Consider the following 26,199-nt stretch of genomic DNA (forward strand, 5'->3'; position numbering starts at 1 on the left):
ATTGCCAGCCCCGCGATGTTACATCGCTGTCCCGCCGCTGCTGGAGCTCTGGTCGATCCCGGCAGGAAAGGCCGCGCCAATCCAGTACATAGGCCGCTGGGGGGGTGAGGACGCGACTCGAATAATAGAGGAAGCGACCGAAGGACGGTATCCCCCTTACCGTGCTCTCTTCCCCCACATAAAGACATTTAAAAAAAACATAAAAAACACACTTTAACATAACTAAAAAAAACAAAAAAACAAAAAGATACCGGGCTGAAGGTGGAGGCTGCTGGCATCAGCGCCACCGGAAGTACAATACCGGTGTTTGTGAACCGCGAAGGGGATGCGAGGTGGATGCAGGGTGACCTGGACAGGTTGAGTGAGTGGGCAGATTCATCGCAGATGCGGTATAATGTAGGTAAATGTGAGGTTATCCACTTTGACGGCAAGAACATGGAAGCAGATTATTATCTCAATGGTGTCAGATTTCGGAAAAGGGGGTGTGCAACGAGACATGTGTGTCCTTGTACACCAGTCACTTAAAGCGAACATTCAGGTACACCAGGTAGTGAAGAAAGCTAATGGCATGTTGGCCTTCATAACGAGAGGATTTGCGCATAGGAGTACAGGTCATTCTGCAGTTGTACAGGACCTTGGTGAGACAACATCTGCAGTATTGGGTGCTGTTTTGGTCTCCCAATTTGGGGAAGGACATCCTTGCTATGAAGGGAGTGCAGCGAAGGTTCACAAGGGTAACCCACGGTATGGCGGGACTCGTAAGAGGAAAGATTAGAAAGATTGGGCTTGTATTCACTGGAATTTAGGATTGCGACGGGGCCTTGTAGAAACAGAAACAATTATAAGAGGACTGGTCAAGCTAGATGCAGGGGAGTCCTGAACCAGGGGCCATGGTCTAAGAGTAAAGGGGAGGGCATTTAAAATTGAAATGAGAAAAATATTTTTCACCGAGAGAGTTGTGAATTTGGGGAATTATGTCACAAAGAGCAGTGGAGGCCAATTCACTGGATGAAATGAAAAGAATGCTAGATAGAGCTCTTGGGGCTGAGAATCAAGAGACATGTGGAGGCAGGCACGCGTTACTGATAGTGGATGAGCAGCCACGATCAATATGCATGGCGGTGCTGACTCGAAGGGCCATATAGCCTCCTCCTGCACCAATTTTTCTATGTTTCGATGTTTCTATTTAAAATCAGTACCCCGTTCCTGCTTTCTCCCCATATCCCTTGTTTCGTTTAGCCCTAAGAGCTAAATCTACCTCTCTCGTGAAATCTACCAGTGAATTGGCCTCCACTGCCTTCTGTGGTAGATTCACAACTCTCTGGGTGAAACAGATTTTCCTCATCTCAGTCCTAGGTTGTTTTGGGCCCTGTTGAGACCGCATTTGTGAGCGATTTTGGTCTCCTAATTTGTGGAAGGACATGGTTGCTATTGAGGAAGTGCAGCGGCGGTTCTCCAGGTTAATTCCCGCGATGGCGGGACTGACATATGATAAAATAATGGGTTTAGTGTGCTTGTATTCACTGGCATTTTGAAGGATGAGAGGGTATTTTACAGAAGCATACAATTCTTAAATGGTTGTATAGGCTAGATGCAGGAAACATGTTCCCGAAGTTGGGGGAGTCCAGAACAGGGAGCCAAAGTTTAAGAATAAGGATAGGTAATTTTGGACTGAGATTAGGGAAATTCTATTTCACCCAGAGAGTTGTGAATCTGCGGAGTTTTCTGCCACAGAATAGAGTGGAGGACAATTCACTGGATGTTTGAAGAGAGAGTTGGATTTAGCTCTTGGGGCTAAAGGAATCAAGGGATATGGGGACTAAACAAGAACGGTGTATTGATTTTAGATGATCTGCCATGATCACATTGAATGGCGGTTCTGGCTCGAAGGACCGAATGGCCTACTCCGGCATCGAATTTTCTGTTTCTATGTTTCTTAATGGCCTACCACTTATTCTTAAACTGGAACATCTGTTTCGGGACTCTCTCAATATCCGGAACATTTTTCCTGCATCCAACCGGCCCAATAGTCTTGCTACTGAGGGAATGCAGCGTTCGTTCACACGGTTAATTCCCGGAATGGTGGGGCTGTTACATGCTGAGAGAATGGAGCGACTGAACTTGTATACTCTGGAATTTGGAAGAATGAGAGGGGATTTTATTTAAACATATAAGGTTATTAAGGGTTTGGATACGCTAGAGTCACGAACCATGTTCCCGATGTTGGGGGAGTCCAGAACCAGGGGGCCACAGTTTAAGAATAAGGTGATTTTGAGTATTACAGGGAAAACAGTAGATGTTGGTTCAAAAGTGTGTAAGTGATGTCCACAGGGAAGTAATCTCGTTGCATGTTTTTCCCTTCATTTACATTGTAAATATGCCAGATATTTGTGTGTTTCGCTGACAACCACTGAGCGGCAGCACAAGGAGTGATCGCGTGGACCCTCGTATTAAAATGCACTTTATTCCGATCGAGGTAAAAATAGGACTTGTGTATTATCCGATTCTGGCAGCAATCGGTATACCTGGTAGGTAATTGTCGGCACATCTCATGTTTGAAAAGCGCAGAATATTAAAAGTAGAGAGGACATAGCGAGTAGCCGAGCAGGGGTTCGGGCGGCACGCTGGCGCGGCGCTAGAGCAACTGTCTTACAGCGCGTGTCTGTACGGACTTTGTACTGCTCCCCGTATCCTTTTGGGTTTTCCCCGAGATCCTCGGTTTCTCCGTCTGCTCCCACCCACCAACCTGTACACCACAAAATTAATCCGTTTCTGGTTTCATTCTTTCCCAGTGAATCTGATGGCGATTGTGATTCTGTCCCGTGGCAAGTGCGGCCTCTCCAAGTGCATCACTCGTTACATGGTAGCCATGGAGACAGCGGACCTCTCCGTGATTCTCTGTGAGGTGATATTTCACCGGATTGCTGATATGTATTGGTCGCATGCCTCCTTGCCCTACACTCCTGTGTGTAAAATGACAAACTACCTGGCATCAGTCACGGTGAATTGTTCCGTGTGGTTCACAGTCGCTTTCACCTTTGATCGCTTTGTTGCGATTTCTACTCAGAAAATGAAAACCAAATATTGCACCGACAGAACCGCGGCGATTGTTATCCTGACAGTGAGCCCGTTCATCTGCCTCAAAAATCTACCCTTGCCCTTTGCATACACTTCTTATCTCGGAATGGGTGGAGGGCACGGCTGCCTCAAACGCGTACATTTTTACGTTCATACTAAATGGTTGGTGTTCTCTTGGGCCGAACAGTTATTCACCCCGGTGATTCCATTCTGCCTGATTTTGTTGTTTAACGCGCTCAGCGTCAGGCGTATTTCCGTGGCCAGTCGGGTCCGCGGGACCCTCCGGGACCTCAGCGGTGGCGAGAAAAAGAAAGACCAGGAGATGGTGAACCGCAGACGGTCGGTCGTTTTACTTCTGGCAATCTAGAGCTCCTTCATCCTGCCCTGGGCCACAAGTGTTGCACATTTCATTGCCTATCGAAGATTAAAAGTGTTTATGCGCGAAGTCCTGGAGAAACCCTTTGGAAGAATTGGAAAGGGTTGGACTGATGCTTCAGTTGCTGAGCACCTGCACCAACACGGCCATTTACACCGTGACCCAGAGCAAGTTCAGAGAGGAGCTGTTCCGTGTGGTAACTTATCCGATGATTTGCACTGGAAAGATATTTACATCGGTAAAGTGTAAGTTAAAATAATATAACAAAAATGAGTGACCGGCTGGGCTTCATGCGTTGCTTTGCTGTAGGGTTTATATGCTGTAGGGAAATATATTGCTGTAGGGTTTATATGCTGTAGGGAAATATATGCATTTAATGTGTGGACATTTTATGTCCATTCGCCCTGTCGGACACGCCCAGCTGCTTAGTAGGTTCATGGGCTCAATTGAGTCTCACCTCTTGTAGGTTTTCCCATGTGCCCCGTTCAATCATCCAACTTCTGTGTTTTCACGAATATGTATACATATGCCTGGGACATATTGTTTTCAAAACGAGTGAAGATTTTCAGTTGAATAGGTTCAACATGTTGTTTGATGATTTCCTTTCATCATTGAAAAAACGTACCATTGCTCATTGACGAGGTTTTCGCATTAAAGAGAATCTGCTGTTTTAGCAGCGGATTGAGTAAAGTTTCATACAGATACCGTGATTAAAATACCTTCTGTATGCGGAAAACTTCTATCGAAAGTAAAGCTATAGGCGAGGAGAGCCAGAAATACAAAATCATGAGATGAATATATGGGTTAGATGCACAGAGTCGTTTGCCCAGAGAATCGACTTCCAGAGGACATAGGTTCAAGGAGAAGGGAAACATATTTAATAGGAATCCGTGGGGAATCCGTGGTGGGTGTATGGAACAAGCTGCCACTGGAGCTAGTCGAGGCTGGGACTTTCCCATCGTTTAAGAAATAGTTAGACGGGTACATGGATAGGAGAGATTTGGAGGGATATGGACCAAGCGCAGGCAAATATCTGGGATATTGTTGGCCGGTGTGGCCGAGTTGTGCCGAAGGTCCTGATACCACACTGTATCACTCTATGACCCTGTGATTGTATGATCCTATGTACGGTAACAAATCAATTTCCGCATTTACCTTTACGTTCTTCCGGTGGGCAAACATTTTAACACCTCTTTCCATTCCCATATAAACCTTTCTGTCGTTGTCCTCCTCAACTGTTCGCGCGAGGCTACGCAAAAAAAATTGAGGAAAAAATGGAGGAACAGCATCTCGTATGTCGCATGATTCCCTGAGAGAAAACTGTGAATGACACACCAGTTAGTCTACATCGGTAGTGGGGAAACTGCTTGAATCAGTTATTAAAGATGGGATAGCAGCACATTTGGAAAATGGTGAAATCATTGGACAAAGTCAGCACGGATTTATGAAACGTAAATCATGTCTGACGAATCTTATATAATTTTTCGAGGATGGAATTAGTAGAGTGGATAAAGGAGAACCAGTGGACTTTCAGATGGCTTTCGACAAGGCCCTACATAAGAGATTAGTATACAAACTTAAAGCACACAGTATTGGGGGTTCAGTATTGAAGTGGATAGAGAACTGGCTGGCAGACAGGAAGCAAAGAGTAGGAGTAAACGGGTCCTTTTCAGTATGGAAGGCAGTGACTAGTGGGGTATCGCAAGGTACAGGGCTGGGACCCCAGCTATTTACAATATATACTAGACCAAGTGCAGACCCGTTGGGTCTGTTCCCCCAACGTGCGGTTGTGGGGGTGGGGGGAGGCGGCATGCAGCGTCACACAGTAACTACCCCCCCCCCCCCGCACTCACGAGAGAGAGAGAGAGAGAGAGAGAGAGAGAGAGCGAGGGGGGGAGAGAGGGGGGGGGGGGGTGGTTAGGGAAGGGGTGGGAGAGGATAGAGGTGTGGGAGTATGCAGAGGGGTTTTAGATGTGCTGATATCTTCTTGTTCCTTTTCGTGTGTTTTGTTTTGTATTGTTTTTTCTTCTCTTTCTTTTGTTCGTTTTCTTCTTTTTCTATTTTTTTTTTTCAGTGCCTTTACTTCAACCCAAACCCAACAACCTTTGCAGGCAGTGCTTTTTTACCTCTAACCATATTTTCATTTTCAAACAAATTAAGGGTACTCACAGTGCTGTAGACATTTGTCAGTGTCATTCAGAGCTCTGATTTGAGGCACACCACTTGCAAGACTGATTGAGGCACACCACTTGCAGAGACTGGTTGAGGCACACCACTTCCTGGTTTTATAGTCCCTCCCCCTCCCTCCAGCAGGGGCAGCAGAGAGAATGGGGAATGTTGTAAAAACATTAATATATCTGTTAATTTTCATTGACGGGAAACATCCTCGCACACATGCGGCGGAGGGGGGCTCTGAGTGAGGTGGCCAAAAATGACGGCCGTAGGTGGCGGCGTATTCTCGGAAATCGCAGCACAGAAAGCCAAAACGGGTCAAGAACAGACTTTTAGTAATATAGATTAATGATTTGGACGAAGGAATTGAATGCAACATCTCCAAGTTTGCGGATGACACGAAACTGGGGGGCAGTGTTAGCTGTGAGGAGTATGCTAGGAGGTTGCAAGATGACTTGGATAGGTTGGGTGAGAGGGCAAATGCACGGCAGATGCAGTATAATGTGGATAAATGTGAGGTTGTCCACTTTGGTGGCAAAACAGGAAAGTAGACTCTTATCTGAATGGTGGCCGATTAGGAAAAGGGGAGATGCAACGAGACCTGGGCGTCATGGTACACCAGTCATTGAAAGTAGGCATGCAGGTGCAGCAGGTAGTGAACCGGCTGCTGGAGGATAGCCGATTCCAGGAGTCATTCAGTCGGTTTTGGGTGAAGTGAAGAGAGATGAGGAAGGGTGGGGTGTGGGAAAGGCTTACATCCGTCCCTTTTGTCAGGAGTTCACGTCGGGTTCGACCGGAAGGCGGGGCACAGAGAATTACTGGACGCAGAGTATCGCTTGTGGTCGGATTGGTGAAAACACCTGTGAGTGGGGAGAGTATCATGAGAGGAAGGAAGCACGGAGGAACCTGCAGCTTGAGCGGTCCCGAGATGCTCACGTGAGGTCGTGGGTCCAGATGCTGCACGATCAGGAACGGGCATCATCTTGCTTTTTCTCTCTGGAGAAAGGGCGGGGATTCCGCAAACAGCTCCTCGAGCTGCTCGCGGATGATGGCTCCACTGTTGAAGATCCAGAAAAGATCAGAGCTTTAGTTCGGTCCTTTTATGGGTCTCTGTTCTCCGCAGATGGATTCAGCGGGGAGGCTCAGCTGGTCTTGTGGAACGGTCTACTGACTGTAGATAGAGAGGTGTTTGAACTCCTTGATGAGCCCTTTTCATTAGAGGAGTTGACTCTGGATTGGCAAATCCCCACGCTGGATTGACTGATGGTAGAGTATGTTCGAGTTTTCTGGTATGTCCCGGGGTGAGTGGGGGGGGGGAGCCTGGCGACCGTGGATCTATGGGGAGAAGGAATAGGTGGCGTTTCGGGTCGAGACCCTTCTGCAGACTGATGTAGGGGTGGGGTGGGGGGGGGGGGGCGGGAAGAAGAATGGAAGAGGCTGAGACAGTAGCTATGGGAGAGCTGGGCAGGGGAAGGGATGGAGGGAGAAAGCACCGACTACCTGAAGTTGGAGAAGTCAATATTCATACCGCTGGGGTGTAAACTACCCAAGCGAAATATGAGATGCAGCTACTACAATTTGCGGTGGGACTCATTATGATCTGAGCCTCCTCCATGGCCACAATGGGTTACGTAGATTAAGGCACAATAATTAAGCCAGTTTCCGTTCAGGGAAGGGGGAGATTTTTTTCCCGAGTGCGGAACTGAGCAGCTCCAACCTTCTGCATATTGTGCACCCACACCAGCACATAAATAGTGGGCAGTCCATCAGTCTTTATACTGGTACGTCTGCTGCTGCTTCGTAAAGTATACTGATACAAATTGGCAACAGTAGATGAATGAGATGTTTAAACAGTTTTAGTCTGTGCGTGTTTATGTTGTGCTCGTGTGTATGAAAAAAGGTGATAATAAAAATCGGCGACAGATGTTTACCTGGCCACTGACGTCTACTCTGATATTTAAAGTCAGGACCGATTTTCAACTTTAGCTCCTATTATCCCGAGATATATCGGTTACATTCAGCTCCTCTCTTTCTCTCTCCCTCTCCCTCTCTCCCCTCTCTCTCCCTCTCCCTCTTTCTCCCCCTCCCCCTCTCCGTCTCTCTCTACCCCTTCCCTCCCCCCTCTCCCTCCCCCTCCCCCCCTCCCTCTCTCCCCCCCCCCCTCTCCCTCTCCCTCTCCCTCTCCCTCTCCCCTCTCCCTCTCCCTCTCCCGCTCCCTCTCCCTCTCCCTCTCCCTCTCCCTCCCTCTCCTCTCCCTCTCCCTCTCCCTCTCCCTCTCCCTCTCCCTCTCCCTCTCCTCTCCCTCTCCCTCCCCTCTCCCTCTCCCTCTCCTCTCCTCTCCAGTCGCCCTCGCCCTCGCCCTCGTCGCCCTCGCCCTCGCCTCGAGCCCTCAGCCCTCGCCCTCTCTCCTCTTTCCCTCTCCCTCTCCTCTCCCTCTCCCTCTCCTCTCTCTCCCTCTCCCTCTCCTCTCCCTCTCCCATCTCCCTCTCCCGCTCCCTCTCCCTCTCCCTCTCCCTCTCCCTCTCCCTCTCCTCTCCCTCTCCCTCTCCTTCTCCCTCCCCTTCTCTCCTCTCCCTTCTCCCCCTCTCTCTCCCTCTCCCTCTCCCTGTCCCTGTCCCTGTCCCTGTCCCTGTCCCTGTCCCTGTCCCTGTCCCTGTCCCTGTCCCTGTCCCTGTCCCTGTCCCTGTCCCTGTCCCTGTCCCTGTCCCTGTCCCTGTCCCTGTCCCTGTCCCTGTCCCTGTCCCTGTCCCTGTCCCTGTCCCTGTCCCTGTCCCTCTCCCTCTCCCTCTCCCTCTCCCTCTCCCTCTCCCTCCCCCTCCCCCTCTCCCTCTACCACTCCCTCTCCGTCTCCGTCTCCGTCTCCGACTCCGTATCTGTCCCTGTCTCTCTGCCTCTCTCACACACACACACACACACACACACACACACACACACACACACACACACACACACACACACACTCTCTCTCTCTCTTCCCAGACTAATTGTGTTTCTGTAAATTCCAATATAATTTATCTTTGAAATCGTTATCTTTCTTTCCTTCCCTCGCAACGTGTAATCAATCCATACTACACTAAGGTTCTCGGTTAGCGCCCCAGATGTTCTGCAGTGCTGTGTGCCTGCATTCCGCCACGCTGAGGTTTTGGTACAGCTATCTCACTGCGCCGTGCCACTGTGTGATGCGCGGACTCATCCCACAGTAATACACAGCCCCGTCGCTCGGCCGAACTTCAGACAGCGTTAACTGACTGATTTTCTGGCCTGGATCGAGAGAACCAGAAATACGACCTTCCGCAGCCTCTTCCTTATCTTGCTTTCCTGAAGTGTGTCTTTGGAGCAGGAATTCCAGAGCCTGCCCTGGGAACTGTCGGTACCAGTGTACTGTGTACGAGCAGAATCCGGAATAAACGCAGTTAAGGGTGGCAGTGTCACCAGAAATAGAGGATTGTTGAGGCGGACTCAGGGAACCCGCGGAAATGAAATCTGCAGAAAATAACAGGGGAATAGTTATTGTTTTAACATTGACTGTTAGAGACTGTGACACACACAGAAACTAGTTACCGTGTTCGGTAGTTCATCACATTTTTGCAAAATGTATGGAAACGTTATTTATGGATCCTTTAATTGTTCCTTCGACGAGTGGAGTTATAATTTCGTTTAGGTTAGTTTACTTTAGTATAGTTTGGTTTAGTTTAGATTAGTTCAGTTTAGTTCAGTTTAGTACAGTTTAGTACAGTTTAGTTTAGGGACACAGCGCGGAAACGGGCCCTTCGGCCCACCAAGTCCGCGCCGCCCTGCACACCCCGCACATTAACATTATCCTACACACACGATGGAATATTTACATTTATAGAGCGCCAATAACCCTTCAAAACTGTCCGTATTTGGAGTGTGGGAAGAAACCCTAGATCTCGGAGAAAACCCACACAGATTATGGGGAGAACATACAAACTCAGTGCAGCCAACACCCGGAGTCGGGATCGAACTCGGGTCTCTAGTGCTAAGCGCGCTGTTAGGCAGCACCTCTACCGGCACCGTTGCGCCACCGTGGAGAAAATCACTGACGAATATCCGCGAGGTCAAACTCTGATTATGAAAGTGAAATTGGAAATATTCCAGGCTGTGGGAACAGTCAAAGCGAGCACAGGATAATAGTGGAGCTGATTCAGAGAGTCGAGATCCGGTGATTGAGACAAATTATCTTTGTCGGTTCTCTTTGGTCTCCAAATCTGAGGAAGGACAGTATTGCCATAGAGGGAGTGCAGAGAAGGTTCACCAGACTGATTCCTGGGATGTCAGGACTGTCTTATGAAGAAAGACTGGATAGACTTGGTTTATACTCTCTAGAATTTAGGAGATTGAGAGGGGATCTTATAGAAACTTACAAAATTCTTAAGGGGTTGGACAGGCTAGATGCAGGAACATTGCTCCCGATGTTGGGGAAGTCCAGGACAAGGGGTCACAGCTTAAGGATAAGGGGGAAATCCTTTAAAACCGAGATAAGGAGAACTTTTTTCACACAGAGAGTGGTGAATCTCTGGAACTCCCTGCCACAGAGGGTAGTCGAGGCCAGTTCATTGGCTATATTTAAGAGGGAGTTAGATGTGGCCCTTGTGGCTAAGGGGATCAGAGGGTATGGAGAGAAGGCAGGTACGGGATACTGAGTTGGATGATCAGCCATGATCATATTGAATGGCGGTGCAGGCTCGAAGGGCCGAATGGCCTACTCCTGCACCTAATTTCTATGTTTCTATGTTTCTATGTTTCTAACATTTTGTAATTGGTTCTTGGCGTTAAAACAATAGAACTAGTCATTCTCCCCACAGCTTGACTTAAGTGTATCCCTTCCTGGAAATAGTCACGGTTCAACAGAGATGTATTGGCATTTAAGGCATAAGGTCACAAGGTCATGTAATAGTAGTATAATTATGCAATTCGGCCCATCAGGCCCAATCCGCCATTCACCCTCAACCGCATTCGCCTGCCTTCTCCGCAATGTCAAAACCTCTGACGCCTCGACTAATCAAAAATCTACCTGTCGCTGCCTTATTTTTTCCCCTGACTTGGTCTCCACAGCCTTATGTGTGTAACAACTGGAAGGTCATCGTTAAAGTGCAATTTACACAACCCGTGATAAATGCTTTGCCCTTTATGTATTAAGAGTTGTTTTTTTCCTTCACTGGGCCACGTCCTTCTGCGTTTTACTTTCATTTAATTGAAGAACAGTTTTGGTTTTCAATCTTGGTCGCCCGCTTTTTGCTGCTTGCGGTTCATATTTCCCCCTCCAGCCAACCGTTTCAACCGGTCTGCCAGCTGTCGTTTGATTTCAGTTTGTGGAATGTTTACAGAGGGTTCAGCTTCACTCACAGCCCATCTACTCTCCCGCCAACCTCCCTCTGTTTCCCGGAGTAAGAAATAGATTGTTTCCCAGGCTTTCGCTCACAGCGGGCGTGGATCAATCCCATAGATTTTATGGGATAAATTCATGAGCCAGTTGTAATTATAAGGCGGTTAGCATGACTTCAATAGTTGTTTGAAGTCATAGATTTTTGAAACGATTATTAAAAATGCAGTTCAGTGCTATCTGGAAGCACATGATAAAATCTGCGAAGTCAGCGAGGACTAGTTAAGGGGGGGGGGGGGGTTTGTCCTACAAATCTGTTGAAATTGTTTTATGAAAGTAACAAGCAGGGTGGACAAAGGAAAGTCAGAAATGCAGCTTTCTTGGTGCAGGACGCGAAGCGGCTAATTAAAATTGGAGTATTGGTGTTAGAGATAAGGTATCAGCATGGACAGAGGATAGGCTTTCGTTGCAGGGCAAAATATTGGAATAAACGTGATATTTTCCGCTTGCTTCCTTTGACTAATGGGTCAATGTTGGGCTCACTACTTTCCCCATTGTATGTTTACGATCTGGATGATGGAATTGATGGCTTTTGCGGCTGATATCGCGGACGATGCCTAACATAGGTGAAGGAGCAGGTAGTGTTGAGTAAGCATGGAGTCTGCAGAGTTACTTGTACAGGTTGGAAGGGGGGGAATTGCAAATAAGTGGCAGATGGAATACTACACAGCACACTATACGGGCATGCACTTTGGCGGAAGGAATAAAGGGGTCGACTATTTTCTAAATGGGGAGAGGATTCAGAAATGGAGGTGCAAAGGGACTTGGGAATGTTGGTGCGGGGATTCCAAAATGTGGATTTGCAGTGTAAATCGTCGTTCAGGGAGACAAATTTAAATGTTAGTATTAATTTCGAGATGACTAGAATATAAAAACACGGATCTAATGTAAATGGTACATGTTTTTTAAGCACTGATTTGATCACATTTGGAATATCGCGAGCAGTTTTGGGTCCCGTATCTGAGGAAGGATATGATGGCTTTAGAAATTACCAAGCGGAGGTTTACGCGAATTATTTGGGGGGTCATTCGGTCGCGCATAAGAAGCGTTTGCTAACTCCAAGCCTACACACGTTGGACTTGAGAAGGATACGTTCTGATCACTCTGATTGAGATTTGAGCAACATTGACATCGGCATTTCATCCTCACGCTCCAAACATCTAGCCCAAGTTTCTGGCACTAGCATCTGTTTCAATTAGAAAGCAATTGATGCCTCGTGATCCAATATTAAACGGAACTGAATATTTCCAAGAACAACCGTGGATAAGAGAGGTTTAGGGTACTTACCGGCTGTGACAGTCACCGTAGTCCCAGTCCCATCCTGATAGTAAGTGGCCCGATAGTCCACAGTGCCCCGTCTCTCGATGCTCGCAGTACAAGAACAGTCCTCACCTCGATTTGCCCGGCAACCATTAGAATCGCTGTCCAATTATTCTAGGAGTTTCAGACCAACCAGTAACTGTCCTTGCTCCCCAAACCTCGGTGGGACGACCGGTTCCCGCTAAGAAACAGAGCTAAGAGCAGAGTGATCTCCCACACGCAGGCAGGTGTGCTTTGACAAACACGGAACCAATTATTCAGGAATGTTAACGGAATGTGGTAATCCCTGTGTAATTTATCTGGACTACAGCGTCACGAACACCACTCGCTTGATTTTGGATCCGGAACCCAAGAATATATATCTTGAATGGGGTGAGTTTTTACTGGACGTTCCTACACTGTGGATATCCCAACTGCCACACGTTGTTTCACGTCACTTTCAAATCCCCAGGCGCCCGGCGAGACGGGCGGGCAGGAGTTTAACGTTCAGCGAATGCATTTTTCAGATTGCAGTTTGTGTAACAGGATCCCGTCTGGAGTTGTGCATCAGAAGAATGGTCAGTCATTCTCGATGGCAGTTCGTTTACACCATTTTCGGTAAAGGGGGCATTATCCAGCCGCACGCGCCAAATAGAGAAACCCCATTGTTTGAATCGCACGCATTTCATCCGGTGCAACCCAGAATGCAGGGCAGGCGGGACAAAGCGGGCCCGTGGGTTACCCGGTGGATTCACCTCGCGTCTTCACGTTGCTACTAGAATCTGCCGTCAGGGTTTTTGTATTGCTGGAACCGCAGGCCCATCACTGTGCTTACTCCACCTATACTCAGCTTGACAGTAATATGTGGCCATGTCCTCAACGCTCAAACGAATAATTTTCACCTTAAATGACTTTTCCGCTTTATTGGACGACACAACAAACCGTCCACCTGTTGTGATCCGTTGCCGTTTAGCTCCGGGTTGTGCTTGCTTGAAGAAACGTCCTACATTAAATTCGTAGCTGCCACTGGAACCTTCTTGGAAAAGGCAGGTGATGGTGACGGACTCACACTCTTTTCCGGTCACCTCATTCGGGCTCTGGGTCACTGACTGACTGAAGGAGTCTGCAGATGAAACACAGGGAGACATGAGTGGGAATTCGAGGCGAACCACAACAGAAGGATACATCGCGGGCAGTGTTTGGAATTCAGGTCGGAGTGGACTAGATTTGTGTTATGTTAAACCCGCAATGTGAGGGAGTAGGGGACCGGTACTCACGGCGTATGCAGAGTGACAGCACAAAAAACAGGAGGATTCCCATCGCGCCTTCTCAGGGAATAAATAGTTTGCGTGACGAGAGGCTGGAAACCAGGTCGCCAGACAGATCCTGCAGCCTATCCCGGATAACTGAGCGGGAACCTCTGCTGGCCTGTTGGTTTCAGTGCGGGTGGTGTCCTGGGAATATTTGAAAGCATCCCAAACGATGTGCGAGGAGAGGGAGAGTTTGAGAAGGGGACCGTTACGCCTGCTGATTTGTTTGGTGACCTGTAATCTGATGTGAAACATCTGATGTAGCTCTGACGTTTCTCTGACGTTCAGTAGACCATTTGAACCATTCAGACTTCTGAACATATTGGGGGGGGGGAGAGGAGTAGATAGGGTGAACGCACAGTCCCCGCTCCAATCGGGCAGAAGATATAGAAGTGTGCAAACTCACACCTCCAGATTCAGGGAGATTGTCTTCCCAGCGGTTATCAGGCAACTAAACCATCCTGCCACGACTAGAGAGCAATCCTGCACTACTATCTACCTCATCTCTGACCCTCTGATTAACCTTATCGGACTCTGATGGCTTTATCTTGCACTTAACTTTATTCCCTTATCATGTATCTGTACACTGTGAATGGTTCGATTGTTACCATGTATTTTCTCTCCACTGATTGGTTAGTATGCAACAAACGTCTTTCTCTGTACCTTGGTATAAGTGACAAATAAACTAAACTGAACGGGTGGCGGATGTGTTTTGTCAGCAGAGGCAGCCGCTCCCCTGTGCAACTCAGCAATAATGCAGGAAGGCCAGTGCAAGGCCTGTTTGTTTGTTTGTTTGATGAGAGGCTGTACGGCCAAAGGTGGTGGGAATTGCTGCACCGCGGCTTATAACATCGACGAAAGATCAATGCGAGGCCACAGTCTGGTTGGGTACCGGTATAATTCCGACTGTCAATGATCCAGTGAAAGGTAACACACAGATTGCAATTAATGCAGTCACCAGCAGGGATGGAGAAACATAAAACACAGAAAATAGCTGTAGGCGTAGGTCACTCTCCTTTCCAGACAGCACTAACATTCATTATGATCCAGGCATTTGGGTACTGGAGGTGGGGTAGCTCTGTTGGTGAGGGGTGAAATGGACGCCCTTGCGAGGGTTGACAGAGGGACTGACTGAAATCAGGTTGGTTCTGGAACACAAGGAAGGGAGTTTGTAGAGTGCCTCTGAAATGGATTCTTAAAGCGGCTTGCATTGATCCGGTGGGCGGCGCGACTCTTGTCAGCAGCGGCCTCTGCAGTCCGTCTGCGTTTTTATTATTTTATGTCTATGTTTTTATGTAGTTTTTGTTATTTTTTGTTGGGGTATGTGTGTGGGGGGGTGGGGGTGGTGTGGGGGGGAGGGGGTAACTTTTAAATCTCTCCTTGCACGGGAGACCCGACCTTTTCTTTGTCGGGTCTCCGTTGTCGTTGGGGCTGCAACGAGGAGCGGCCTCCAACAGGAAGACCGGGACCTGTGGTGCCGACTACTCACCTCACCGTCGCGGAGCTGGCCGAGTCCAGAGCGGGTGGAGCTGTGGTGGACGCTGCTGCGGCCCGACCTCCGGAGTTTCGGTGGCTGCAACTGCGGGTTTGGCGGGCGGCACCGGGAGCCCGCGGGTCCCTGGAGGGAGACCGCTTTTCGGGGCTTCCGCAACGGCGACTTCTCCCGCCCGAATTGCGGGGTTGAAGAGCTCCTGGAGCGGGGCCTTACAGCACCGCACCGCGCGGCTTGGAATGGTTGCGGAACTGCGAGCGCACGCCGGGGGCTCTAACACCAAGACCCGGTGTGCGACCTTGCATAACCCGGCGTGGCTTTAATGGCCACGGGCCAATCGCCATCGCCCGCCGGGGGCTTTGACTTTGACTCTGACATCGGGGGGGGGGGGGAGTGCAGGGGAGAGATACGTTTTTTGGCCTTCCATCACAGCAATGTGATGGATGTTTATGTAAATTATGTTGTGTCTTGGGTCTATTTGTTTGTAATGTATGGCTGCAGAAACGGCATTTCGTTTGGACCTCAAGGGGTCCAAATGACAATAAATTGAATTGTATTGTATTGTATTGTATTGTATTTTATTGTATTGGAGCCTACAAGAGACAAGGCAATTCTGGATTTAGTGTTGTCTAATCCACCAAATTTAGTAGGGGAAATCTAGGTAGGGAACCGAAAGGAGGTAGTGACCATAATATGATACGTTTTAATCTGCAATTTGAGAGGGTGAAGGTTAAATCAGAATTGTCAGTGTTGCGGTTGAACAAAGGGGAATTACGACATGGGAGAAGATCTGGCCAAGGTCGACTGGAAAATGATTCAAACAAGAATGACGGAGAAACAGCAATAGCAGGAATTTCTGTCCATTATGCAGAAGATGCAGGATCATTTCAGTCCAAAGATGAAGAAATATTCTACGGGGACTAAGAGGCAACCGTGGCTGACAAGGGATGTTGCGGATGGTATGAAACTAAACGAAAAGATGTATAAAATAGCAAAGAATGGCGGGAAGCTAGATGATTGGGAAACATCAGAAGTAACAGAAAGGGCAATACGGTGTGACAAGATGAAGTACAAAGGTAAGCTCGCCAGGAATATAAAGAAGGGCTGTAAAAACACATTTAGGTATGTTAAGAGAAAAAGATTAGGAAAGGCAGATGTGGGTCCCTTGACAGCAGAAACAGTTGAAATTATTATAGGGAACAAAGAGTTGAACATGTACTTTAGTTCCGTTATCGCTAAGTAAGACACAAACATCTCCCAGATGTACTAGAAGACTAGTGAGACGTATTACAGAGTCCTAGCGAGACCACATCTGGAGTATTGTGCAGTTTTGGTCCCCTAATTTGCGGAAGGACATTCTTGCTATTAAGGGAGTGCAGCGTAGGTTTACAAGGTTAATTCCCGGGATGGCGGGACTCTCATATGCTGAGAGAATAGAGCAGCTGGTCTTGTACCCTCTGGAGTTTAGAAGGATGAGAGGGATTCGCATTGAAACATATAAGATAGTTAAGGGCCTGGACACGCTAAAGGCAGGAAACATGTTCCCGATGTTGGGGGAGTCCAGAACCAGGGGCCACAATTTAAGAATAAGGAGTAAGCCATTTAGAACGGAGACGAAGAAACACTTTCTCTCACAGAGAGTGGTGAGTCTGTGGAATTCTCTACTTCAGAGGGCAGTGGAGGCGGGCTCTCTGGATGCTTTCAAGAGTGAGCTAGATAGGGCTCCTAAAAATAGCCGAGTCAGGGGATATGGGGAGAAGGCAGGCTCGAAGGGCCGAATGGCCTACTCCTGCACCTATTGTCTATTGTCTATTGTCTATAGGACAGACGATCTCGGGAGACGGAGAAACTGAAAGAAATTTGCATTGGGCGATAAATAGTATTGGGTAAACCGATGTGACTGAAGGCTGATAAATCCCTAGGATCTGACGGTCAACATCCCAGGGGACTCAAGGACGTGGCTCTAGAAATCGTGGACGTATTGGTGATCATTTCCAATGTTCAATAGATTCAGGATCAGTTCATGTGGATTGGCGAGTAGCTGATGTTATCCCACTTTTCAAGAAAGGAGCGAGAGCGAAAACGGGAAATTAGGGAACAGTTAGCCTGACATCGGAACTGGGGAAGATGCTGGAGTCAATTATCAAAGACGTAATAACGGCGCATTTATACACAATTAAAAGATTGGTCCAAGTCAGCATGGATTTATGAAGAGGAAATGCTGCTTGACAAATCTTCTGGAATGTTTTGAGAATGTGACAAGTAAAATGGATGAAGGAGTTACCTGTCAGAATGGCAGACAGTGGCGAGTAGAATGCCGCAAAGCTCGGTGCAGAGGCCGCAGCTATTGACAATATAGATTAATGATACATCTGATGGATTTAAAAGTAACACGAGCAAATTTGCAGATGACACAAAGCCGGGTTGTAGTGTGAACTGCGAAGAGGATGCGAGGTGGATGTAAGGTGACCTGGACAGGTTGAGTGAGTGGGCAGATTCATGTCAGATGCTGCATAATGTAGGTAAATGTGAGGCTATCCACTTTGACGGCAAGAGCATGGAAGCAGATTATTATCTCAATGGTGTCAGATTTGGGAAAAAGGGATGTGCGGCGAGACTTGGGTGTCCTTGTCCACCAGTCACTTAATGAGAACATTCAGGTACACCAGGTAGTGAAGAAAGCTAATGGCATGTTGGCCTTCATAACGTGAGGATTTGCGCATAGGAGTACAGGTCCATCTGCAGTTGTGCAGGACCTTGGTGAGACAACATCTGCAGTACTGTGTGCAGTTTTGGTCTCCCAATTCGGAGAAGGAAATCCTTGCTAAGGAGGGAGTGCAGCGTGGTTCACAAGGGTAACCCACGGTATGGCGGGACTCATAAGAGGACAGATTAGAAAGATTGGGCATATATTCAGTGGAATTTAGAAGGATGAGAGGGCGCCTTGTGGAAACAGAAACAATTATAAAAGGACTGGTCACGCTAGATGCAGGATTTTTTTTTGCAACTGCTAGGGGAGTCCAGAACCAGGGGCCATCGTCTAAGAGTAAAGGGGAGGGCATTTGAACTTGAGATGAGAAAAATCTTTTTCAACCAGAGAGTTGGAAATATGGGGAATTCTGTCACAAAGGGCAGTGGAGGCCAATTCACTGGCTGAAATGAAAATAGAGCTAGATAGAGCTCTTGAGGCTGGGAGAATCAAGAGACATGAGGAGGCAGGCACGCGTTACAGATAGTGGATGAGCAGCCGCGATCAATATGCATGGCGGTGGTGACTCGAAGGGCCATATAGCCTCCTCCTGCAGCTATTTTTCTATGTTTCGATGTTTCTATTTAAAATCAGTACCCCGTTCCTGCTTTCTCCCCCCATAAGGTTTTGAGTATAAGAGTAGGGATGTTCTACTGCACTTGTATAGGGTCTTGGTGAGACCACACCTGGAGTATTGCGTACAGTTTTGGTCTCCTAGTCTGAGGAAAGTCATTCTTGCCATAGAGGGAGTACAGAGAAGGTTCACCAGACTGATTCCTGGTATGGCAGGTCTTTCATATGACGAAAGACTGGATAGACTCGGCTTGTACACGCTGGAATTCAGAAGATTAAGGGGGATCTTATAGAAACGTACAAAATTCTTAAGGGGTTGGACAGGCTAGATGCAGGAAGATTATTCCCGATGTTGGGGAAGTCCAGAACTAGGGGTCACAGTTTAAGGATAAGAGGGAAGTCTTTTAGGACCGAGATGCGAAAATCATTTTTTACACAGAGAGTGGTGAATTTCTGGAATTCTCTGCAAAAGAAGGTAGTTGAGGCCAGTTAATTGGCTATATTTAAGAAGGAGTTAGATGTGGCCCTTGTGGCTAAAGGGGTCAGGGGGTATGGAGAGAAGGCAGGGATGGGATACTGAGTTGGATGATCAGTCATGATCATATCGAATGGCGGTGCAGGTTCGAAGGGCCGAATGGCCTACTCCTGCACCTATTTTCTATGTTGCTATGTTTCTATCCCTTGTTTCGATTAGCCCTAAGAGCTAAATCTAACTCTCTCGTGAAATCTTCCAGTGAATTGCCCTCCATTGCCTTCTGTGGTAGAGCATTCCACAGATTCACAACCCTCTGGGTGAAACAGATTTTCCTTATACCCATAAAACATATAACCGTATAACAATTACAGCACGGAAACAGGCCATCTCGACCCTTCTAGTCCGTGCCGAACACGTATTCTCCCCTAGTCCCATATACCCGCGCTCAGACCATAACCCTCCATTCCTTTCCCGTCCATATAACTATCCAATGTATATTTAAATGATAAAAACGAACCTGCCTCCACCACCTTCACTGGAAGCTCATGCCACACAGCCGCCACTCTCTGAGTAAAGAAGTTCCCCCTCATGTTACCCCTAAACTTCAGTCCCTTAATTCTCAAGTCATGTCCACTTGTTTGAAACTTCCTTACTCTCAGTGGGAAAAGATTATCCACGTCAACTCTGTCTATCCCTCTCATCAATTTAAAGACCTCTATCAAGTCCCCTCTTAACCTTCTGCGCTCCAAAGAATAAAGCCCTAACTTGTTCAACCTTTCTCTGTAACTTAATTGCTGAAACCCAGGCAACATTCTAATAAATCTCCTCTGTACTCTCTCTATTTTGTTGACATCCTTCCTATAATTAGGCGACCAAAATTGTACACCATACTCCAGAATTGGCCTCACCAATGCCTTGTACAATTTTAACATTACATCCCAACTTCTATACTCAATGCTCTGATTTATAAAGGCCAGCACACCAAACGCTTTCTTTACCACCCTATCTACATGAGATTCTACTTTCAGGGAACTGTGCACAGTTATTCCCAGATCCCTCTGTTCACGTGCATTCTTCAATTCCCTACCATTTACCATGTACGTCCTATTTTGATTTGTCCTGCCAAGATGTAGCACCTCACACTTATCACCAGTAAACTCCATCTGCCATCTTTCAGCCCACTCTTCCAACTGGCATAAATCTCTCTGTAGACTTTGAAAATCTACTTCATTATCCACAACTCCACCTATCGCAGTATCATCTGCATACTAACTAATCCAATTTACCACATCATCATCCAGATAATTGATGTGCATGACAAACAACAGTGGACCCAACACAGATCCCTGTGGCACCCCACTAGTCACTGGCCTCCAACCTGACAAACAACCATCCACCATTACTCTCTGGCATCTCCCATTCGGCCACTGTTGAATCCATCTTGCTACTCCACCATTAATACCCAACCATTGAACCTTCTTAACCAACCTTCCATGAGGAACCTTGTCAAAGGCCTTACTGAAGTCCATATATACAACATCCACTGCTTTTTCCTCATCAATTTCCCGAGTAACCTCTTCAAAAAATTCAAGAAGATTAGTCAAACATGACCATCCAGGCACAAATCCATGTTGACTGTTCCTAATCAGACCCTGTTTATCCAGATGCTTATATATATTATCTCTAAGTATCCTTTCCATTAATTTGCCCACCACTGACGTCAAACTAACAGGTCTATAATTGCTAGGTTTACTCTTAGACCCCTTTTTAAACAATGGAACAACATGCGCAGTACGCCAATCCTCCGGTACTATTCCCGTTTCTAATGACATTTGAAATATTTCTGTCATAGCCCCTGCTATTTCTACACTAACTTCCCTCAATGTCCTAGGGAATATCCTGTCCGGACCTGGAGACTTATCCACTTTTATATTTCTCAAAAGTGTCAGTACTTCCTCTTCTTTGAATCTCATAGTTTCCATAGCTACTCTACTTGTTTCCCTTACCTCACATAATTCAATATCCTTCTCCTTGGTGAATACCGAAGAAAAGACATTGTTCAATATCTCCCCCATCTCTTTTGGCTCTGCAAATAGCTGGTCCACTCTGACTCTCTAATGGATCAATTTTATCCCTCGTTATCCTTTTGCTATTAATAAAGCTGTAGAAACCCTTTGGATTTACTTTCACCTTACTTGCCAAAGCAACCATATATCTTCTTTTAGCTTTTCTAATTTCTTTCTTAAGATTCTTTTTACATTATTTACACTCCTCAGGCACCTCATTTACTCCATGCTGCCTATAATTATTGTAATCTCTCTCTTTTTCCGAACCAAGTATCCAATTTCCCTTGAAAACCATGGCTCTTTCCAATGTTTACTATTTCCTTTCAACCGAACAGGGACATACAAATTTTGTACTCTTAAAATGTCACCTTTAAATGTACTCCATTTCTCTTCCACATCTTTCCCATAAAACGAACTGTCCCAATTTACTCCTTTTAAATCCTTTCGCATCTCCTCAAAGTTAGCCTTTCTCCAATCAAAAATCTCAACCCTGGGTCCAGTTCTGACCCTCTCCATAATTATATTAAAACTAATGGTATTGTGATCACTGGTCCCGAACTGTTCCCCAACGCATACCTCTGCCACCTGACCCGTCTCATTTCCTAACAGGAGGTCCAGCACCGCCCCTTCTCTAGTAGGTACTTCTATGTATTGCTGCAAAAAACTATCCTGCACACATTTTACAAACTGCAACCCGTCCAGCCCATTTACAGAATGTGTTTCCCAGTCTATGTGTGGAAAATTGAAATCTCCCACAATCACTACCTTGTGCTTACTACTAATATCTGCTTATCTCAGTCCTAAGTGGTTTTGGGCCCTGTTGAGACCGCATTTCTGAATGATTTTGGTCTCCTAATTTGTGGAAGGACTTGATTACTATTGAGGAAGTGCAGCATCGGTTCTCCAGATTAGTTCCCGCGATGGCGGGACTGAAATATGAAGAAAGAATGGGTTGAGTGTGTTTGTATTCACTGGCATTTTGAAGGATGAGAGGAGATTTTATAGAAACATACTATTCTAAAAGGGTTGGATGGGCTAGATGTAGGAAACATGTGTTCAAGAAGGAACTGCAGATGCTGGAAGATCAAAGGTACACAAAAATGCTGGAGAAACTCTGCGGGTGCAACAGCATCTATGGAGCGAAGGAAATAGGCGAAGTTTCGGTCCGAAACCTTTCGTCAGACTGATGGGGGGTGGGGGGGGGGGAGAAGGAAGGAAAAAGGAAGGAGGAGGAGGAGCCCGAAGGCGGGGGGGGGGGGGGTGGGATGAGACAGCTCGAGGGTTAAGGAAGGGGAAGAGACAGCAAGGGCTAGCAAAACTGGGAGAATTCAACGTTCACGCCATCCGGACGCAAGCAACCCACGCGGAATATGAGGTGCTGTTCCTCCAATTTCCGGTGTTGCTCACTCTGGCAATGGAGGAGACCCAGGGCAGAGAGGTCGGATTGGGAATGGAAGGGGTAGTTGAAGTGCTGAGCCACGGGGAGTTCAGGTAGGTTATTGCGGACTAAGCGGAGGTGTTCGGCGAAGCGATCGCCCAATCTCCGCTTAGTCTCCCCGATGTAAATCAGCTGACATCTAGAGCAGCGGATGCAGTAGATGAGGTTGGAGGAGATACAGGTGAACCTTTGTCGCACCTGGAACGACTGCTTGGGTCCTTGAATAGAGTCGAGGGGGGAGGTGAAGGGACAGGTATTGCATTTCTTGCGGTTGCAACGGAAAGTGCCCGGGGAGGGGGTGGTACGGGAGGGAAGGCAAGAATTGACAAGGGAGTTGCGGAGGGAGCGGTCTTTGCGGAAGGCAGACATAGGGGGAGATGGGAAGTTGTGGCGAGTGGTGGGGTCATGTTGGAGGTGGCGGAAATGGCGGAGGATTATTTGTTGTATTTGCCGGCTGGTGGGGTGAAAGGTGAGGACTAGGGGGACTCTGTCCTTGTTGCGAGTGCGGGGATGGGGAGAGAGAGCAGTGTTGCGGGTTATGGATGAGACCCTGGTGCGAGCCTCATCTATGGTGGCGGAGTGGAATCCCCGTCCCCTGAAGAACGAGGACATTTCCGATGCCCTGGTGTGGAACGTCTCATCCTGGGAACAGATGCGGCGTAGGCGGAGGAATTGGGAGCAGGGGATGGAGTCTTTCCAGGGGGCAGGGTGGGAAGACGTGTAGTCCAGATAGCCATGTGAGTCAGTTGGTTTGTAGTGTATGTCGGTCAGAAGTCTGACCCCTGCGATGGAGATGGTGAGGTCAAGGAATGGTAGGGAAGTGTCGGAAATGGTCCAGGTGTATTGGAGTGCCGGATGGAAGTTGGGAAGTAGGAAACATGTTCCCGATGTTGGGGGAGTCCAGAACAGGGAGTCAATGTTTAAGAATAATGATAGGTAATTTTGGACTGAGATGAGGGAAATTCTATTTCACCCAGAGAGCTGTGAATCTGTGGAGTTTTCTGCCACAGAATAGAGTGGAGGACAATTCACTGGATGTTTCAAGAGAGAGTTAGATTTAGCTCTTGGGGCTAAAGGAATCAGGGGATATGGGGAATAAACAGGAACGGGGTACTGATTTTAGATGATCTGCCATGATCACATTGAATGGCGGTTCTGGCTCGAAGGACCGAATGGCCTACTCCGGCACCGATTTTTCTGTTTCTATGTTTTTTAATGGCCTACCACTTATTCTTAAACTGGGACATCTGTTTCCGGACTCTCCCAATATCCGGAACATTTTTCCTGCATCTAGCCGGTCCAACAGTCTTGCTACTGAGGGAATGCAGCGTTCGTTCACACGGTTAATTCACGGGTTAATTGCTGAGCGAATGGAGCGACTGAGTTTGTATACTCTGGAATTTGGAAGAATGAGAGGGGATCTTATTTAAACGTATAAGGTTATTAAGGGTTTGGACACGCTAGGGTCACGAACCGTGTTCCCGATGTTGGGGGAGTCCAGAACTAGGCGGCCACACTTTAAGGATAATGTGATTTTGAGTATTACAGGGAAAACAGTAGATGTTTGTTCAAAAGAGTGTAAGTAATGTCCACAGGGATGTAATCTCGTTGCCTGTTTTTCCCTTTATTACATTATACATATGCCAGATATGTGTTTGTTTCGCTGACAACCGCTGAGCGGCAGCACAAGGAGTGATCGCCTGGAACCCCGCGAGGTAAAAATAGGACGTGTATTATCCGATTCTGGCAGCAATCGGTATACCTGGTAGGTAATTGTCGGCACATCTCATGTTTGAAAAGCGCAGAATATTAAAAGTTAAGAGGACATAGAGAGTAGCCCAGCAGGGGTTAGGGCGGCACGCAGGCGCGGCGCTAGAGCAACTGTCTCACAGCGCTTGTCTTTACGGAGTTTGTACGTTCTCCCCGTATCCTTTTGGGTTTTCCCCGAGATCTTCGGTTTGCTCCCACGCTCCCTAAAAGTAAAATAAATTGTCCCTTGTGTGTGTAGGCTGTTGTGAGTGTGCGCGATCGGTGCGGATTAGGTGGGCCGGTGGTCGTGTTTTCGCGCTGAATCCCTAAACTAAAATAAAGTAAGCGATATCCACCTTAGGAGCGAGGTAGCAGGTTGGTATATTTGATGAATGCCGGTCATTGAAGCTGGCAGAAATGTAGCCCTCACGGCTTTTACTAAAATCAATGCCCGTATTGATTTTACTACGTCGTCTATCTATGTCCTCCAGAGATATTACTTGCGCCACTGAGATACTCCAGCATTGGCTCTTGTCAGGTGCAGCACACAGGGCCGCCCGCTGTTCGGCAGAAAACACTTGCCCGTTTTGTTGTTAGCTGTGTTTGTGAAGGGTGTTTGTAATTATATTTGCTGCGCTTCACTGTATCTCTTTTCTTGGCCTCGTGTTGGGAGATGCATTCTCGAAGGCCCAATGGAAAACAGACCGCGTTAATCCAGACCACGATTGACTCAATGCCCCGATGCAAAAGATGCCACGTCTCAGCAATAAAAACGACACTGCGCATTTGAATGTACCATTATGAAATTGAAATCACATATTTTATATTGGGGGGATCCCCTCTTAATTCTGAATTGATAGACGGTATTTTGGATTGTTAATTCCATATTTTAGAGACACTGACTGACCTCTTGAAAATATTCTATATTTTACATCAACATCAAGCGATTGGCATAATGTTGTGAAGATTAGTATAAAAGGCAATCCCACTAATCTTGGTAAACGGGATTTTATTCATTTGCAGATTAAATTCCTGATTTCTAAAATCGGATTGCCTCTTGTACCAATATTTTCAGCTTTATGAAATTATTTTCTACATAAGGCAATCCCACTAATTTTGGTAATCAGGAATTTAATAATTTACTGAATGAACATCTTTCTGGCAAGCGATGGACGGATGATTGACCCAAATATTGATTCGTTAAATAAACAGTCTCTACCACTGGCGACACAGGTTTAAATTACTCCGTCTGCTCTCTCCCACCAACGCGTACACCACACAATTAATCAGTTTCTGTTTTCATTCATGCCCAGTGAATCTGATGGCGCGGCGCTAGAGCAACTGTCTTACAGCGCGTGTCTGTACGGAGTTTGTACTGCTCCCCGTATCCTTTTGGGTTTTCCCCGAGATCTTCGTTTTCTCTGTCAGCTCCCACCCACCAACCTGTACACCACAAAATTAATCCGTTTCTGGTTTCATTCTTTCCCAGTGAATCTGATGGCGATTGTGATCCTGTCCCGTGGCAAGTGCGGCCTCTCCAAGTGCATCACTCGTTACATGGTAGCCATGGCGACCGCGGATCTCTCTGTGATTTTCTGTGAGGTGATATTTCACCGGATTGCTGATATGTATTGATGGCATGCTTCCGTTCCCTACACTCCTGTGTGCAAAATAACAATCTACCTGGCATCGGTCACGGTGAATTGTTCTGTATGGTTCACAGTCGCTTTCACCTTTGATCGCTTTGTTGCGAAATCCATGAGATTTTTTTCCCGAGTGCGAAACTGAGTAACTCCCACCTTCTGCATATCGTGCACCCCCACCAGCACATAAATAGTGGGCAGTCCATCAGTCTTTATACTGGTACGTCTGCTGCTGCTTCGTAAAGTATACCTGGCCACTGACGTCTACTCTGATATTTAAAGCCAGGACCGATTTTCAACTTTAGCTCCTATTATCCCCAGATATATCGGTTACATTCAGATCCCCCCCCCCTCCCTCTCTCTCTCTCTCTCTCT

At 47.2% G+C, this 26,199-nt stretch overlaps 1 protein-coding gene across 1 annotated transcript; it reads right to left on the reverse strand.

The window, feature by feature from the left end:
* Positions 1 to 8,777: 8,777 nt before the first annotated feature.
* Positions 8,778 to 13,649, reverse strand: LOC116981508. Its single transcript, XM_033034558.1, has 4 exons — positions 13,607 to 13,649; positions 13,272 to 13,452; positions 12,318 to 12,451; positions 8,778 to 9,109 (listed from the first exon to the last, which is right to left on the reverse strand). The coding sequence occupies exons 1-4, from the start codon at positions 13,647 to 13,649 to the stop codon at positions 8,778 to 8,780; spliced, it is 690 nt and encodes a 229-aa protein (XP_032890449.1).
* Positions 13,650 to 26,199: the final 12,550 nt, after the last annotated feature.

Source organism: Amblyraja radiata, chromosome 15 (genome assembly GCF_010909765.2).
Source record: "Amblyraja radiata isolate CabotCenter1 chromosome 15, sAmbRad1.1.pri, whole genome shotgun sequence".
In the NCBI taxonomy this organism is placed as follows: Eukaryota; Metazoa; Chordata; class Chondrichthyes; order Rajiformes; family Rajidae; genus Amblyraja; species Amblyraja radiata.